Raw genomic sequence first — 16,943 nt, forward strand, 5'->3', positions numbered from 1 at the left:
CTGCAGGAACAGCGGTGCACGAATCCGCCGCCGCCGCCTATGCTCCTGCTCCCTCTTACACACCTGCCTGTGGCTTCTGCCTCCCGGCAAGGCTCTGGACGAGCGGACTGGTCACACAGTCCCACGTCTGGACTGGTTCTGGGCTGGGAGCGTTTGGTTTCGGGAGCTGGGAGCATGTGCGCGGTGCCAGTGTCCCCTAGGGACTGGAGCTGGGATAATCGGTGCTCTCTGATGGCAGGCACCAACTCGGCTTGTGCCGGCGTGGGGAAACGCTGCTTCCTTCCAGCCATCTCCGGCATCTTGGCAGGTCAGGAGGGAGCTGCAGGGCTGGGGGGCTCAGCCACCCATCTCTGGGTGGTCCCAACCCGTGCCCTGGCAGCTGGACCTGCCTTCCTCCCTGGGAGCAGCCGCGGGAGCTGTGTGTGACCGTGCCGCATTGCTTTCATTGCAGGTACTTGAAACCAGATGAGGACAAGAAATCAAAGCATAAGACAGCGGTGAAGAAGAAGACACTGAACCCCGAGTTCAATGAGGTGGGTTTGCACCGGTGGTGGTTCTCGCCTAGGAGCTTTTCTCTGTCCTCAGACTTAAAAGGAAAAAAAAGAAACCCAAATTCAGTCATGAGGTGAGGGGTCGAGGTTGAGTTCCTCAGGGGTGGCAGAGGGGAACAGCCCGAGGAGGAGGAGGGACAGCCCCAGCCCCTTCGCAGGGGTCCTGCACCGAACCTGGCACGGGTTCGTTCTCACGCTGTCTCCGCTCCCCAACAGGAGTTTTGCTACGAGATAAAGCATGGCGACCTGGCGAAAAAGACCTTGGAAGTCACAGTGTGGGACTACGACATCGGGAAATCGAACGACTTCATAGGTGAGTGGGGCACCCCAGAAGGACTCCTTGGCCTCTTTTTTTTTTATCCTCAGCTTTTTTGTCTCTTCTTTTTTTGTCTGCTGTTCTTCTGCACTTCTCCAGCCTCCTGGTTTGTTCTCCATCCCCACATTCATTCTGGTTGGATTTCCTTCTGCTTTTACCCCTCTCCTGCACCTGAACCTGCTCTCCCGCAGCCGGCCCCGCTGCTCCTCGCTTCAGACATCCCCCGCACAAGGAGCACCCAAGCAGGCAGAAGATGCATCTCCCTCTCCCTTTCTGTTTCCAGATCCTTTCTTCTGAATAAAAAATGGGTGTAACGGGGAGGTTTCACTTATCTCTGATGGATGTCTAGGCTTGTTGTGATTTTGTTACTGGTCACTGTGATTTATTGCTAACAAGTGCCCAGCTCTCTGACAGCCGCTGCAATTGCAGTGAGCATCCAGCCCTTGGCACAAGAACAAGCTGCCCGGGGCAGGTCCCAGACCCTGGCCGGGAGGGGCTGGGGAAGCCGGGCTGTGATTTGCCGTCTGTCACTTGAGGTGGTGGCATTGGATGCCGTGAGAGTGGCTGCGTGACCTGGCATCCCCCAGCATCCCGCGGCACCCCTGGCAGGGCTGAGGCTCACCCCCACCTCTCCCTTTCTCTGTCTCTCTCCCAAGGTGGAGTCGTGTTAGGAATCAATGCCAAAGGCGAGCGGCTGAAGCACTGGTTCGACTGCCTGAAAAACAAGGACAAGAAAATCGAGCGCTGGCACACGCTAACGAACGAGCTGCCGGGGGCCGTCCTCAGCGACTGAGCACCACGGGGCCGCTCCCCGGACGGGCACAGCTCCGTCGGCTGCAGCCTTTGGACTCCTCTCCTTTAGGGCTTTGGATTCGGGGGATCGTGGTACCGGGGCAGCCAGGCGAGCGGGACACCCCACGCCAAGGCCTGGCTGCAGGGAAACCCTTCCCAGGGAACGAGGCAGCGGCGGTTTGCTCCGCTCAGCGGGTCCCGTCCCCTGAGGCTTTTCCAAAATGCCTCTGTGCACCCCGACGCGCTCACACACACACACGAGCGTGCAGATGCATGCACACCCGCGCGCCCGCGGGCACCACACGCCTGCATGCGCTGCGGCTCTGGCTCCTCTCCCGACTCCTTGCTGTACTGAATCACCTTCTCGCTGCCTTGCAATTCAGTGGCGAAAAACGAATGCATCGGCCTCCGTCCGTGTACCTAATGCGAGCAAACGGCGTCACTAAAACCTGGAACTGTTTTCTGAAGGCAAATTGTGCCGTATTTCTGGTGGTTTGTCAGTCTCTGTGGTTTGGGCCTAAACAGTCTTTTCTGCATTTAAAGCTCCTCCGCTGGAATGATTGTGTCCCCTGATAACCTAGGAAGACTGTTTGCTTTTCTTCCAGAAACGTTGTGCTCGTCCTCTCTGTTCACCCACGGGATGTTAGCCAGCGAGCCGAGAGCGCTGTGCGGACCACGGCTTCCCTCTCGCGGGCCCCAGGATCGAGCGGCTTCACGTTTGCGGAAATGAGGGAGCACCAAACACAAAGCTCAGCGAAGCCTCGGGCCGTTCCTGCTCCCTGGGCTCGGCAGCGAAGCCTCGCGCCGCCCTCGCAGCAGCCGCTCTCCTAGTGAAACCACGCCGTCCCGCCCAGAGCCACGCAGCCAGGCTTTCAGGCTCAGTTTTTCTAGCACTTTTCCCTGATTCATCCTTTTCCAGTTCATGCCATTACCTAAAACCCAGCCAAGGTGGTGATTTACTGGGTGGTGTGCGGTGAGCTCAGCCGGCGGCGTGTTTGCAGAGATGCTCAGCCCCGGCACGGCCATCGGGTTGGTCCATTTTCTGTCTCAAACGGCGTCCAAACCAAATTTCTGTGCGCGACACAGTAATAATATAATAATGTTATAATAATAAACCCAGCTCGCATCCTCCATGACCCACCCTGGCCAGTCTCTGCATCCTCATCCCACCGGGTGCTGGCTCTTGGGCAAACACGATGAAGTCGTCGACCAAGACCCAGCGCCCGGTGGGATGAGCTAAAACTTTCTGCAAAATGCTGCAACCTGAGAAATTTTTGAAGCCTTTGAGATTTCCTAGGAAGAGCTGCTGTTTCCCTGCCGGTCGCAATTACCTGCAGCTTCTGAGCCCTGTAGCTGTGTACGCGTGCGCTGCGTGTGCGTTGCCAACTTCTTTTTTTTTTTTTTTCTGGAAAGCAATCGGATCTCTGGAAACCTACGTTTACTTTTCAAAGTGACGATCGTGTTACACTTTGATATGGGGGAGGGAAACAATATTCATAGGGGCTTTTTTAAGAACTTAATATTTGTAATGCATTCTACGGATATGCATGGATTTTATTTGAATGCCGGCAGCGTGTCAAGTAGGATTTTTCCCGGTAATCCTCTCTGCCTGTCACTGGTCCGGCACCTTAAAAATCCGCTTTGGGTCTGAGCTTCCAGGAGAGCTGCGGGAGCGCCGGGTCGGCCGTGCCTCCCTTTCCTCGCAAAGTTACTTTCAGTCCATCATTTTTTTCAGCACATCTCGCCATGGAACTGGTTTATGCCTGAGGCGGAGCAGGACGTGATGTGTGTGTGCGCGCGTGGGTTCCTTTACTTTGTATCCCAGTCTTTTCTAATTGACGGTCTGTCCGTCCGTCCGTCCGTCCCAGCTGCATGCAGAGTGGTGGTCGTCATGCCAGGCCTCGTGAAATGTTTGATACCGATGTTTTGCTACCATGTGAAGGCTGCAGAAACTGTCCTGACCTGCATCCTGAGAGACTTTTGTATTTCAGTATTATCTATCTGTGTACTTTTTGTCAGATTTGTTAATATTTATAACGAGAACCCAAAATAAAAAGGGGGGGGAAAAAAAAGGTCAATGCTGGCCGTGCATTTTGAATCTCCTCGCGTCAGCACCACGGCCCGTGAGCTCGGCCTGGCTCTGATGGAGCAGCAAGCGCCCCAGAGACGCGGGGTGAAGAGCTGGGGCTCGGGAAGCAGAAGGTGGTGGTAAAGCAGCGGAGCGGTGCTGCTTGGCTTCGTGCTCCGCTCTCCGATCTCTTGCTGCTGCAGCAGGAAAAAAATAAAATAGCGTAAATGCAGTGGCTCCACATCCCCGGTCTCATCGGGGACTCCGCTCTGCTGCAGCAGGGTGCTGGGACGTTCGCACAGGGACTGTGGAGGGTGGGAGGGGGTTAGGCAAGGGAGGGGTTAAAAAAAGAAAAAAAGGAGAAAAAAAATTAAAAAATAAAAAAGCCTGGGCCCTTCTGAGTTTTCCATTAACTTCGTGTCACTCAAGGCACAACTCAGCAGCATTAGCATCAGGGGTGAGGGACCCCAGGGCTGGGTCGGGGCAGGCTCAGCTCAGAGCTCGCCATCGCGACGCTGTCGCCGTGCTCCCCAGGGCGAAGGGGCAGGGACACCCCCGGCCAGCTGTGCCGGCTGATGTTGACTCTCCTGGCTGTAGTTTTGGGTTGATCGAGGGTGTAGTTCCAGAGGTTAAAATGCCAGCAGCGAGCAGCGGGGCTGCCCACCGCTGCTACAGGCAATGCCCTCCCTGGAGGCTGCCATCGCCCGTGGGATGCCCTGACGGCGTCGGCACCCACCTCGCCCTTCGCTGGCACCCACCTCGCCCTCCACCAGCACAGCTCCCCGGCCCGGACCCCGGCAGCGGCGTGAGGAACCCGCCCGGGTCCCCGCATGCGATTCACCGGCCGCGCCAGGCCCCCACAGCCTGTGACAGGGGCACGGGCAGCCCAGGTACACACAAGTACGGCCCAAACCGAGCTGCCCTCGAGACAGACGGACACACGCCCACCTACCTTACATATACATGCCCCAACACTGATATAAATATGTATCTATACACATATTATATATACATACTCATGCATATTTGTGCATGTATGCATATATACATGTGTGTGTATATATGTGACTGAGTTAACTAATTATATGCGTGTGGCTATTCATATATTTTTAAAAATACAGTCTTGGTGTGTCTCCATACCATTGTCACCCACTGCCAAGGTGCAGGAGCCACAGCGGAGGCAGGGCCGGGAGCGGGGCGAGCATCCCCGGACACGGGGCGTGCAGAGCGCATCAGGGCAGGGAGCAGCGGTGCCGAGGGCCAAGGGTCCGGCTCAGCGACTGGGGTGGCCGATGCCCATGGCCGGCCCCAGCCCCCCAGCACGGCAGCTGCCCTGGCACAGCCCAGCCCGGCACATGGCGTTCATCCACCGGCCGCAATCAATCAGCTCAGGGGAGCAGAGCCCTGCGCACCGCGGGGCTGTGGCCGCCCACAGGACGTGCAGCTGAGATACACGCGTGTGTGGGGACATGTGTGTGCTCGGGGCTCGCTGTGCTCCTGGGGGTTGGATCGGGGTGGACGGGATGGGAGTAACAGTGGCCGAGAAAGCCCATGGCACCAGGAATAACTGGCCAGTCCCGGGCGCCTGGCCAGCGCAGGGGTCACACTTGTGGGGGAAGGGAGGTGGGAAGCAGACAGGGGGAGAAAAAAAAAAAGGGAAAAAAAAAAATCTATTTGCTCAATTAAATGATGCACTGCTCAGTCATCACATTTTTTTTTTTAAGTCACTCTTTATCCCCTCCGGAATAAAGAGCTGATTATAAATAGGGAGGCGGGGAGAACAAACCTTTCAGATTAAATAAACGCTCAAGGTATTTTGATGCAAAGCTCCTCTGGGGCGTGTCAGGCCCTCCTGCTTTATAAAGAGGCTTTGCTTTTGGGGAGGGTCACCTGCATCGGCTCCAGAAGACCGATGGACTCCTCCAACCACTCGCAGGAGCCCCCGCATACGGGGACCCCGGGGCCTTTCGATGGCCCCCAGTGGCCCCACCAGGCCCCCCGGGGCTTGTACCTGTCGGTGGCCGTGCTGATGGGCATCGTTGTGGTCTCGGCCTCGGTTGTGAATGGCTTGGTCATTGTGGTTTCCATCAGGTACAAGAAGCTCCGATCACCCCTGAACTACATCCTGGTGAACCTGGCTGTGGCCGACCTGCTGGTGACGCTCTGCGGCAGCTCTGTCAGCTTCTCCAACAACATCAATGGCTTCTTCGTGTTTGGCAAGCGGATGTGCGAGCTGGAGGGCTTCATGGTCTCCCTGACAGGTAAGGACCCGAACCTTGGGACCTACCTTGGTCTTTGGCTGGTGTCATTGCATTTAGCGAAGGAGCTTTGGGGGTGTTTCATCAGCTTGCTGCTGCTGCTGCTTCTAAAGGCCATGCATTCACACATGACATAAAACTCATGTCCCTCAGCCATTCTTCAGTTCAGGGAAGGGTCAAGTAGGTGGTTGGCTGTGCCAGGTCACCACATGCTCTTCATAGGGAGGGAACTGTCACCTGAGGAGTCCTCTCTCGGGATGTGCTTCGTGGGTGCCAGCTGGCTGCTCTATCACCACATGGGTCTTTGTGTGTGTTCCAGAAACACTGCACAAAACCTTTTGCTGAGAACAGTCCAGTGGAGAAACCGTGGTCACATCCACAACATGTCACAGATACCCAGTTGCCAACTTCATTTTTAAAGGCCAAATATCCTCACAGCTATCCTTGCCGTGAGAAAAACATCTGACAGTTTACAACAATATTTACTTCAACAGCTCTCAATCGCCAGCTGCCACATCCCAGCATGGGCAGCAGAGTGGCAGCAGAGCCTGTTCCCAAGACCCAAACCCTCCTCTCCCCAGGCATCGTGGGGCTGTGGTCCCTGGCCATCCTGGCCTTCGAGCGGTATGTGGTGGTCTGCAGACCCCTGGGAGACTTTCGGTTCCAGCATCGGCACGCCGTCAGTGGCTGTGCCTTCACATGGAGCTGGTCACTGCTCTGGACGACCCCACCGCTCCTGGGCTGGAGCAGCTACGTGCCTGAAGGTAGGGGAGATGCACTTTGGACACGAGCTCAACTCGACAGCTTCTTCCTGTGTGTTGTTTTCAAGCGCAGGGTAGTTGGAGAGTCTCTGTTCTGGTATTCAAAATGCTAACACCTCCTGCTCGCTCAGTCAGTCGTCATCTCCGGGCGGTTGTTCTTCAGAAGTTCCCCACTGCACAACACGCTGTGGCCGTTCCTACCTGTCTGCTGGACCTCGAGGCCACGAGGGGCTCTGGGTGCCGGAGCGGACCGAGCAGCACCCAGCACATCCCCAGCCCCAATCTGCTGCGGTGGAGGCTTGGTGTGACGCTCCATGCCACAACAGCTCACCCTCCTCCATAGAGTAGCTGGCCAGGCAGAAACAGCAGGGCCTGATCTCCAGGCCCTCAGGGATGGGAAAGTGAAGGGAGCTTGGGCAGCATCGCTGAGAGGTGACAGCGCCGGCATTTGCTGTGCTGGAGCCTGATCCCGAGCCTCCATCCAAGCCCAGGATCAGCTTAGGCTTGTTTCAAAACATACTTGTTCCAGGTCTGAGAACCTCTTGCGGGCCCAACTGGTACACGGGTGGCAGCAGCAACAACAGCTACATCTTGTCCTTGTTTGTCACCTGCTTCGTGATGCCCCTCGGCCTGATTCTCTTCTCCTACGCCAACCTGCTGATGACCCTGAGAGCGGTAAGTACGGCGAGTACGGGGGAGGGAATGGTTTTCCGCTCACAAAACACTGGCGAGGCATTTCACAGTCGGGATGAGGCAGGTCTCTGCGACAGCCGATGGCGCTGACATCTCCGGGCGCCAAGGGATGGCAGTGCTGTGGGGAGCTGCCGAGCAGGCTTCTCTCCAAACTCCTGGCAGGCTGCGGCGCAGCAGCAAGACTCGGACACAACACAGCAGGCGGAGCGGGAGGTGACGCGCATGGTGATCGCGATGGTGATGGCCTTCCTCGTCTGCTGGCTGCCCTACACCACGTTTGCGCTGGTGGTGGCCACCAACAAGGACATCGCCATCCAGCCAGCGCTCGCATCCCTGCCCTCCTACTTCTCCAAGACCGCCACGGTTTACAATCCAATCATCTACGTCTTCATGAACAAACAGGTGAGAGAGAAAGCCACCAGCTAAGGAAAGCACAGATCCACTGGGGCTCCTGGAGAACAACTTAACGGCCTCATAAAATGTGGAGGAACCATCCATCCTATCTGGGCACGTAGACGCAGGCTCGATCCAGGAGCTGCTGTATAAGCAGCAAGGTTTTGGGAATAAAATGGAAAGGGAGGGAGCAGCCTCCGAGCCTGAGCAAGAGCTCATTTTCTGCTTCCGTGATTTTATGGGGTCAGGCAACTTAATTTTAGATCGCAAACTGCTCATGGAACACACAGAGCAAATAGAATGAAACTTTTATTGTCGATAAACTGCAAAGAGTTGGGCTGGGGATGGGTACAGATCTCACCCAAAACACAGTAGTTGTGTCCCCCCCTCAGCCTTCACCCCCGAGTCCCGAGGGGGACGCCGGCTTTCTGCCCCGACACGTAACCTCTCCTTTCTCTGCCCAGTTTCAGAGCTGCCTGCTGAAAATGGTGAGCTGCGGTCACCACCCCGGGGGGACGGGAAAAGCCACTCCAGCTGCCCCCGGCCCCCGTGCAGATGGGCTGCGGAATAAGGTGACACCGTCCCACCCCGTCTAACGCCGGCCAGATCCCACCTGCACCAGCCTGGGCTCTGGCTCAGCCTGTCCACCCAGCCCCGTCCACCATGGGCACCGGGAAGAGCCCGGAGCAGTCGCTGCTTCCCACGCAAGGAGACGGGTGGCTCTTGGAGCTCAGGGAGGTCCCCAGCAGCCCCCCTGGTGCTCCCCAGAAAGACACAGCATTTTGAGCAGGAGAGGAGCCACCCCGCCGTCAGATACACCACAAACTTTTACTTCACTGCCCTAAAGAAGCGCCCCTCCCTCCCAGCCCCTCGCCTCGGGGAATCAGGAGTCTTTTAAGAATAAAGAAAATAACGGTCATTTTTCCCTGATGCAAAGCGTCCCAGCCATAGCACAGAGCCGCACGCTTGCCTTCCCTCGACCGACCCAGTCCTGGCTGCGTTGCCTGATCTCGCTGCGAAGGTTGGGGTCACGCTGTGAAACTGGCAAAAATCCAGCGGGAATGCTTAAGCGCAGACTGCATTAATAAACATTAATGACCACTGACAAGCTCACGTGTGTCTGTTTTACTGGCTGATCAAGGGTTCGACAGAAAACACTTCACCCCCCGCTACTGCGGCTGGCACTCCGCCTCTCGTGGCAAGGGCCACATCTGCCATCATCACGGGTAGTAAGGAAACAATCAGCTCGAAGACACAAAGTTATGTATTTTATTTAAGGCAATAAGGGAAGTTCTTAAATGCACGGATTTCCCAGCAAGGGTGAAGCCCCAGGTTGTACCAGGCCCCGTGGACGAGGCACAGCAGAGCCACTGCTGCCCCAGCAGCCGGGATGTTAACAGAAAGCGAAAGATACCAAAGCCTGTAAGAAAGAAATAAAGAGAAAAATCCCTGCGTGGGGTTCCACAGCTGCACACCCGATCCTGAATCCCAAACCTCAACGTTTATCTACACCGGCTGCACCTACACGAGTGGGCTGCAATGCAGCCAGAGTCCACGGGTAAGGTTCCCAAGCACAAGGTTTAGGCAACACCGCGGGCAGCGACTCCCCGAGACTCTGCTTTATCAAACTCCTCTCTCTCCAGAGATGCTGTCAGCAGCTTGCCTGCCTTCACAGCTAATTGTCCTTCAAAATTTGATTCCGAACACTCAAATTGTTTTCAAAATGAGACCGATCCACAGTCATGAGATTTAAAGGTTCACTCTCCCCTCCGCAGTTTTGTTTTCTCTCTCTCTCCCCCCTCCTCCCACCACCTTCCACAGCTTTTGCTGCTGCAGCGAACGCAGGCAGGAGGCAGAGGGAAGCAATGCTGGAAGCTGCTCATCGCCTCACTCACACGCAGTCAGGAAGGCAATCTGGATTATGAGGAGACTTGGGAGACCAAGGGGTTTTTTCTCCATCTGAGATTCTCTGCTCCAGAACCAGAACAAAACAAAAATCCCCAAACCAAGCCCAGAACGACGGCAGGTACAAGGGAGCTGAAACGCAGCTGCTTAGAGAATGAGCAGGTGTTTTTCTTGTCTTCACCCAACCCTACCGCGGGGTCTGCCAGCACCCCCGGGCAGAGCCGCATCCCCACCCCCGTGTCTCGACCTCCCTCTCGCCGCTTGCCTGCCCACGCACACAACGGCTCGCATGCTGGCAGCTCAGCAAGGAATTAGAACGGCTCAGTATCTCTGTTTTAATTTAATTAATTGGCCTTTCATTCTCTCAGAGGCTGAAAAGCAGCATTAGATGGGCCCCCTCTGATCTTCTCTGCTGTCTTTCGCTGGTCTTTGTTTAATTGTTCCTGCTAATCATAGCTTTTGTGTCCATGCTTTATGTTATTAGGATGATTTACATTCATGCTAAACTTAAATCTGGAAAAGTACAAGCAGCTGAAAAACTGAAATCTTCAACTGCAGTGTTCTGGCCTCGATAAGGAGAGCAGACAGGCTATGGGACTACTCGAAAGGCTCTCCACCAACAGAAATAAAAATTCTCCACATTAAGATGAAAAAAAGATAGGGAAATGGTTCACAGTCTGCTCACCATTGGGTCAGATAAAACAGAAAAAGAAATCCCAGAAGCTAAGGAGACTTCACGTGTTACAAACCAAAGCAATATATAATTACGTGCATGTAAAAATACATCTGTGCCTGCGTTAAGTCCACCACACTGCTGCAGCCCTGCAATTACTCTTAATTTAATTGAGCAAGTCTATGACACATAACAAAATACTGCCCAAAGGGAGAGGGAAGGACCCTCGGCTACCTGTCAGTTACAGGGCACCAGCCACTAAGGACAGAATCACACAATAAATCTGTGACTTAACTTTTCCTGCATTTGTCATCACCCTCTTCTGTTCCTCACAACAGGCTGCACCGTAACACAACGCTCTGCACAGCCCCAGGATGATGTCAAGCAGGGTCTCATTCCAGCAGCTTACATCAAGAATGTAAAGTTCTTCGAGCTGCGGCAAGGATGCAGAACTCGCCCACACAGAAGGCCGGGTACCTGCAGCTGATGCAAGCCCAGGTTAAGAAAATACTCAACTTTTGTCTGGACAGAACTGTGTAATGCACAAGAGTGGGCCCTGTTCCCCAGGCACTGGCGCTGCCGGTAACCTGAGGTAGAACTCAAACTGCAGCCTCCTCGCTGCTGGCACTTCCGCTCTAGCTCCATCACTACGGCGACATGACTAAATGGATCCAAGATTTTTCTTTTTTCTTGATCTCTTCTGAAGAAAGCTCCCCCAAGCCTGACAGTTTGCAGCACCTTCCCTGGAGCAGCTCTACTGGTATCCAGTTGTATACATAGTCTGATGATGCGAAATATAGTTAATAAGTAAAAAACCAAACCAAACAAAGAACCCCCAAAAGAACCCCCAAAACCAGAAAAAGAACTGCATGACAAGCATAATAACCTTGGGAACTTTATTATTATTGTTAAACCAAACTATTAACAGTTACAGGCAGGCAGCACTTCCCCACACGAAAGCTCGTGGCACACCCAGCCGTACGCAGGCAGCTGAAATCCCAGGGTCTGTTCAACAGGGCCAAGGACAAGCTTCACACCACCTGCACCTCAACAGTATTTATCACATGAAAAGTTAAACACCAGCTTGCTGTGCCCATCAAAATCACGATCCAAAGCTCAATTGTATCCAGGGACTTTTTTTTTTTTCCTTGGATGAGGCCTACCAAAAGCGTGGTTTAATTAAACAACAGGTACCCCTGCAATACTAACCAGGTTTTGTCATATTCTTGTCTAATGCTGGCAGGGAATGTATTGCTGCACTTGCAATCTCTGAAGAACACTGCCTTTTTCTCATTAGCTTTTTGCACAGCAATTAATCCCCTTAATCAGCCAAATCAGTTCAATGCTAGATTACAAAAGCTCTAAGAAATGAGAAAACAAGAAATTACCTTGTTAAATTTAATGAGCAAGGAAAAACATACACTACATGGGCTGTAACAGCGCTCCACACTCCAGCATGGAAAAACTGAACAAGTGCCTGAGCAGTCAGAGCCGTCCACAGAATTACAATCATTTTGTCTGTAACGCTGAAAACTGCACAGTGCAACAGAGCAAGAAATTCTTCTGCTGATGACAGCGTGCATGCGAAGAACAAAACCCCACCGCACAGCCAGTTTCATAAGAACATTATATTCAGAAAACAGTTCAATTCTGCTATATTACTGATACTGCCTTTATAGGCAATGATGGCGTAACACCAGCTCAAACTGTGTTACAAAGCAAACCAGCAGATTTTCTTCTGTACTTGCTGCTGCAGTTCAAACCAGTCTGAGCTTTAACCTTGTTTATATGGCCGAAAAGGGTTGCAATTCGCAAGCTGCATACTGTCCAAGCAGCAGCCAGCAGGTGATGTGTTAGAACTTCTTCACTATCCATGTTAATCATGTAGGAGAGCTCTGATCCAAAACAATTATCCTGTGGGGGTGGAAAAAGTTACACGATTGTTTTTCTTGTATCAAACTACAAGTTGAAGGGAATGGGATTTCATCTTGCCCCTTTCATCTCCTCAACATGGAAAACAAGAATGTATCTCATGCAGCCAGTGAATGCACAGGTTTCTACCAAAAGCCCAGTTTAATTCACAGCGACGCTCACCTGAATGGTGAAGATGAAGATAGCTGTTCCTGTAAGTGGGATTTCTGATCTTCAGGACGCATGTCTAAAACGCATGTAAATTCAGTTCAGAACCAAGCAGAACATACACAGCCACACAGCGCTTCAAAGACAAAGCGCTAGTTCTGTCAGCACATAGCAGGGTGCCGAGTCAAGCGCCACAGATCTCTTCTCTAGACCCATTACACAGGACCCTCTTTGTGATCAGAACTCATTCTGTTCTCAAAACCTGAAACCCAATCTCTACCAGCTCATTTTTTCTAGAAGTCTGACAAAAAATAGAGTCATATATGCTAATGCTGTGCAAATAAGTGCAAGGATGTTACCTCCAGACCTCTGGGTTTAAAAATTACCAAGATTTTCACAAGTAACTAGTGATTTGGGACATTTCCAGCTTTGGGTGCCTAACTGCAAAGCCAAACGTGCTGTAGAGCTGACTGCCGTGGCAGTGTTAAATGCCCACAACGCTGAAGATCAGCCTCCTTTAAGTCATCTTGGGCTACCCATTGAAAAATCAGATGTTCTCTCCAATAATGAAAGGCTATTGCCTTTTTCTTTCCAGACAAAATGCCAGTTCTTTCATATTTTTTGCACAGCACTAAATGCACATTAACTTAATGCAAGTATGTCAGCCCCCTTCCTGTAACAAGAAACATCTTTCACCGAGAAAGATTGAAAATGGCAACCTTTTACTTTAGCAGTAGAATACCAGTCAGTTTGACAGTTCCTAATGGAGATTTGGACTTACAGAACAGAGAAATCCTTAATCCTAGTTTCTATTAAAGGAAAGCCAGGGGACATGAGACCGCAAGAGATGTTTAAGGGTTTTGGTGACACTGGCATACACATCACAGGTACGTATCAAGACATGCTGATAGTACCCAATGTCCTCACAGTGGAAAGCACTCCGGTGCCCCAGCCAGCGAGGCAGAGCACCAAAGAGTACACAGCTACAGCATTATCAGCTGCCTTTCAGTGCTTTTGAGTCAGTAGAGGAAACCACGCTCTCTCTCTGAGAGACACTCCGCAACTCCAGCAAACGGTCCACAATGCTGTCAGTCTCTACGGCCCCCAAAAAGCAGAAAATTCTCAATTGTCTCCAGAGACTTAAAGTCTAGAGCAGCTTCCTCTCCTTTAAAGGCACAACGTAGAAGCAGCACGCAGATGGGGGAAATCAAGAAAAGCAAAAAAGCTAGCCTGTGCAAGCTTGACAAACTGAGTGCTAACGATACAACAAATGCAACACTGCCCAGCACAGCATCCAGTAGCTTTACAGATGAAGACGACCTTCTGAATTCGCTGCACAGCTTCCTGGCGCTCCACCTCTGGCCCTGGCTCCGGCTTCCTCTACTCCCTTCTTTCTTCCAACATCTTCTGGATCTTGCAGGCTTTCAGCCCTTAAATGACAGAGTTTTGTGTATCACCCCCATTTTTTGTATTTTCTTTTGGACAGGATGAATACAGAGCACTAAAACAGAAGACCCTGGAGATACTAGATGCCTTTTGATTTTTACCCGGACCTATAATGGACATCTGTCCCCTCTGACCTCCAACCAAACTGCCTCTCCTCTCCAAGACTACAGATGTGCTTTAGCTTTACATCCATACGCAGACTCCAAGGATTCCTTCCGTAACAGCATTAAGTAAATATCGTCTGACTACAAGTGTGAATGGGCTTTGGATTGAGCCATTTATGAACATGGCAGCGCATGTACTGCAGGAATTGGCCTGCCCTGTCAGCAAGATTCTCCTGGTTATCATGACATTTGCCTTTTGTGTTCAATTAAAAAATCCTGACACCAAACACAAGACTATCTTGTGTTCCTTAGTAAGATGTATGTTAGGAATGACGTACGATCACTCCCTGGCATTTACTGAGAAGTTGTTCAGGGTTACTAGGCTGTGATCTTTAGTTCTAAGAGGAGAAAAGTTATTTGGGCTATGAATCCTTTCCTTAAAGTGAAGTACATATGACTTCCACCATTTTCTTCATTTCCTCCTATATTGCCATGACAGTATAGCCATCTTCCCAAAGTCTTCTCTAAAGTCTTTTCTGAAGAGCTTTCATGAAGCTGTTCTCTTAACGTACATTCTTCTCTATCTCAAAAAAAATCACCATTCTGCCAAATTATCTCTGATTTCTGTGAAGACTACGCACTGCCTTCCAAGCCTACTGAAGTATTTGCTTTCCACCTACAGGAAATTACATTAACAAAATATTCTTTCCCCTCTCAATTTACTATGGAGAGTTCAGACTGATGTCTCCAGGCAAGTTCCCTGACACGCTACTCTTTAAGGAGTGACACCACATTTTCTGAAAAGTCCTGCAGAGGTCTGTACACAGAACATCAACAAAATCAGCTTATGAATAAAGTATCAATGATCAGCTAACCCAAGAGTGCATCCCTGAGGTTGTTCTTGGATCTCCTCATCTCCAGGAATTGCATGGAGCATTCTTTCTAAAATGTCGTCAAGAGTAGAGTGAGCCCTGTTGAATAAAAGATTTAAAATGGATGCTGGCAAGTTTAATATTATACATTTTAAAAGAAAACAGTCATACTTACCAGGGTTCTTAGAAAAGTTGGTTTATGGTAAGCACTGAATCTTGTTAAAATATACTGGAATCATTATTCTAAATCTTTAACTCAAAACCAAACATCCCTTATTGTCCTTTTTTCGTACCTTTCTGTTTCCTCTGCGAGAGTAAATGACTCCTTAGTCCATACACTATTGTTTCTCTTCTCATTTCTCTCAGATTCTTTTTGTGACTCTCTGCCTTCCATTTTAATTTGATCGGGAACTATTCACATAAACAGAAAGATTTTAATATCAAAGGTATGAAGGAAGATAATCAAGAAATTAAAATGTATTTTTATTTACTGCGCTTGGGAAACTTCCAGTTGTCGACTTCTTAATTACTCTTTCCTCAGTCATCAGATTTGCTACCAGTCAAACAAATTCACATCATCTACAGTAGAAGGTGGCCAGTAGCAAGACCTAGATAAATATTTTACTGTAACATATTTTTAGATTCACAGGACTGCACATTGCGCTTCATACTAAAATGAAAAATGCATGTGGAAATTAATCTTTAATCTTTCCCCTTACAATCCTAGATATGGGAGAAAAATCAAAAGAAAACCTGTGGATGTTAGCTTTGTTACCCTACTTAGCAAAATCCAATGATATCCCCCCCCAAGACTTATCTCCGTAAGTTCTGTTCCCTACAGCATGTGAATATATTCAGCCACCTTCTGCTAAGCTATGATAAGCAGGAAGCAGTAGGCTGTCACAAAAATGGAGTCTGAAATAGCTGTACTTTATGCAAATACAACAAAATCACAGTGATTGAACAGCAAGCAACACAGGCTGCTGCACTCCTTACCACCTAAAAACAAGCTACTCCTATGAATAAAGGCAGAGTAGCTTCTATCCTTTGGGAAAAGATCTAAGAGAGCTGTAGGATAACACAAACAAGTACCAGTATCATTCTCAAGTGACTATGCTATTTAGCTTTTTTACAGACTAACTCATGCTCTGCCTTTTTTTTTTTCTTTTTTTGTCTCTTTTTTCTTTTTTTTATGCCGCTCTTCACTTTCTGACTCATTGGAAACAAATGCAGAGCCTATAGAGATTTAGGTTTTCCACTCCTCTGACATTACTTGCTGTACATTTAAAAATTATTCCCACTTATTACTATTTGCAGTTTCAGAAGCATGAAGATTCACTACTGCTATCTTTGGTATCTTTGGAACAGAACAGGAAAGACAATATTGATTACCCAGTGGATGCTATTTTCTTACACCATGAGATCAGAGGCATTATTTCATTATGGTGAGTAAGAAACAGAAGCAGTTAGCGAGCACTGGCCACTCTCTCAACTGAACCACCCCCCCAGAATGGAAACTTCAGCTCTATTTCACATCAGCTGCCCACCAGCTATACTTTTGCAGGTTTCGTCACTTGCGTTTGAACACAGAATACATTGCAGTGGCACAAAAAGAGTAGAAGATTAATTCTGATAGTTCAGACCTGCAAGCCTTCCATAACAGATCCCTGCAGACTTTAGAGAGTGAATACACAGAGAAAGACAGCAAACACTGCTGGAGGGGGTGTTTGTGAGAACACCAAAAAAGGAAGAACACTCTCAAATTTCTCCTGAACCACAAATATAAAAAAAGCTAACAAACTAAGTTTATTGTACAGCTGAACATACAGTGGCGAGTATTCACAGTAATTTTGCAGCTACACAAAAGTAATTTTCTATTTGTAATCTCTACGTTATGATTATTATCAACTAACCATTTATTTGCACTCTGCAGTCACAGAATTCCTTCTCTTTAAAGTCTTGAGCGATGGAATCTTGCTGCTTTAAATATTCTGTTAAAACCAGCATATTTCTTTATTGATCTAGATACTCT

The 16,943-nt window shown here is 50.2% G+C and overlaps 3 protein-coding genes across 3 annotated transcripts in view; 2 read left to right on the top strand and 1 right to left on the bottom strand.

The window, feature by feature from the left end:
- DOC2B (double C2 domain beta) overlaps positions 1–3,737 on the top strand; it is a 43,342-nt gene extending 39,605 nt beyond the window's left edge. Inside the window, exons 9-11 of the mRNA XM_075440563.1 lie at positions 452–533; positions 768–864; positions 1,524–3,737. Coding sequence (XP_075296678.1) covers positions 452–533; positions 768–864; positions 1,524–1,660 — 316 coding nt within the window. The 3' untranslated portion in view covers positions 1,661–3,737. The remainder of the gene's footprint in view (positions 1–451; positions 534–767; positions 865–1,523) is intronic.
- A 1,809-nt stretch (positions 3,738–5,546) lies between these two features.
- Positions 5,547–8,902, top strand: LOC104339622 (pinopsin). Its single transcript, XM_009945795.2, has 5 exons — positions 5,547–5,988; positions 6,567–6,749; positions 7,276–7,421; positions 7,602–7,841; positions 8,297–8,902. The coding sequence occupies exons 1-5, from the start codon at positions 5,547–5,549 to the stop codon at positions 8,426–8,428; spliced, it is 1,143 nt and encodes a 380-aa protein (XP_009944097.2). The 3' UTR covers positions 8,429–8,902.
- Positions 8,903–11,346: 2,444 nt separating this feature from the next.
- TEX14 (testis expressed 14, intercellular bridge forming factor) overlaps positions 11,347–16,943 on the bottom strand; it is a 32,656-nt gene continuing 27,059 nt past the window's right edge. The window contains exons 26-31 of the mRNA XM_075440060.1: positions 16,825–16,902; positions 15,205–15,322; positions 14,915–15,010; positions 13,810–13,919; positions 12,505–12,568; positions 11,347–12,324 (exon numbers count right to left, since the gene is read on the bottom strand). Coding sequence (XP_075296175.1) covers positions 12,291–12,324; positions 12,505–12,568; positions 13,810–13,919; positions 14,915–15,010; positions 15,205–15,322; positions 16,825–16,902 — 500 coding nt within the window. The 3' untranslated portion in view covers positions 11,347–12,290. The remainder of the gene's footprint in view (positions 12,325–12,504; positions 12,569–13,809; positions 13,920–14,914; positions 15,011–15,204; positions 15,323–16,824; positions 16,903–16,943) is intronic.

This window comes from Opisthocomus hoazin, chromosome 20 (genome assembly GCF_030867145.1).
Source record: "Opisthocomus hoazin isolate bOpiHoa1 chromosome 20, bOpiHoa1.hap1, whole genome shotgun sequence".
In the NCBI taxonomy this organism is placed as follows: domain Eukaryota; kingdom Metazoa; phylum Chordata; class Aves; order Opisthocomiformes; family Opisthocomidae; genus Opisthocomus; species Opisthocomus hoazin.

What these genes read in the sequence shown, in the direction of transcription:
- LOC104339622 (XM_009945795.2), top strand. Translation starts at nt 5,547, where the DNA reads ATGCAAAGCTCCTCTGGGGCGTGTCAGGCCCTCCTGCTTTATAAAGAG. An exon ending in CTTCATGGTCTCCCTGACAG is followed by an intron (nt 5,989 to 6,566) that starts GTAAGGACCCGA and finishes TCCTCTCCCCAG; the next exon opens with GCATCGTGGGGCTGTGGTCC. An exon ending in ACGTCTTCATGAACAAACAG is followed by an intron (nt 7,842 to 8,296) that starts GTGAGAGAGAAA and finishes TTCTCTGCCCAG; the next exon opens with TTTCAGAGCTGCCTGCTGAA.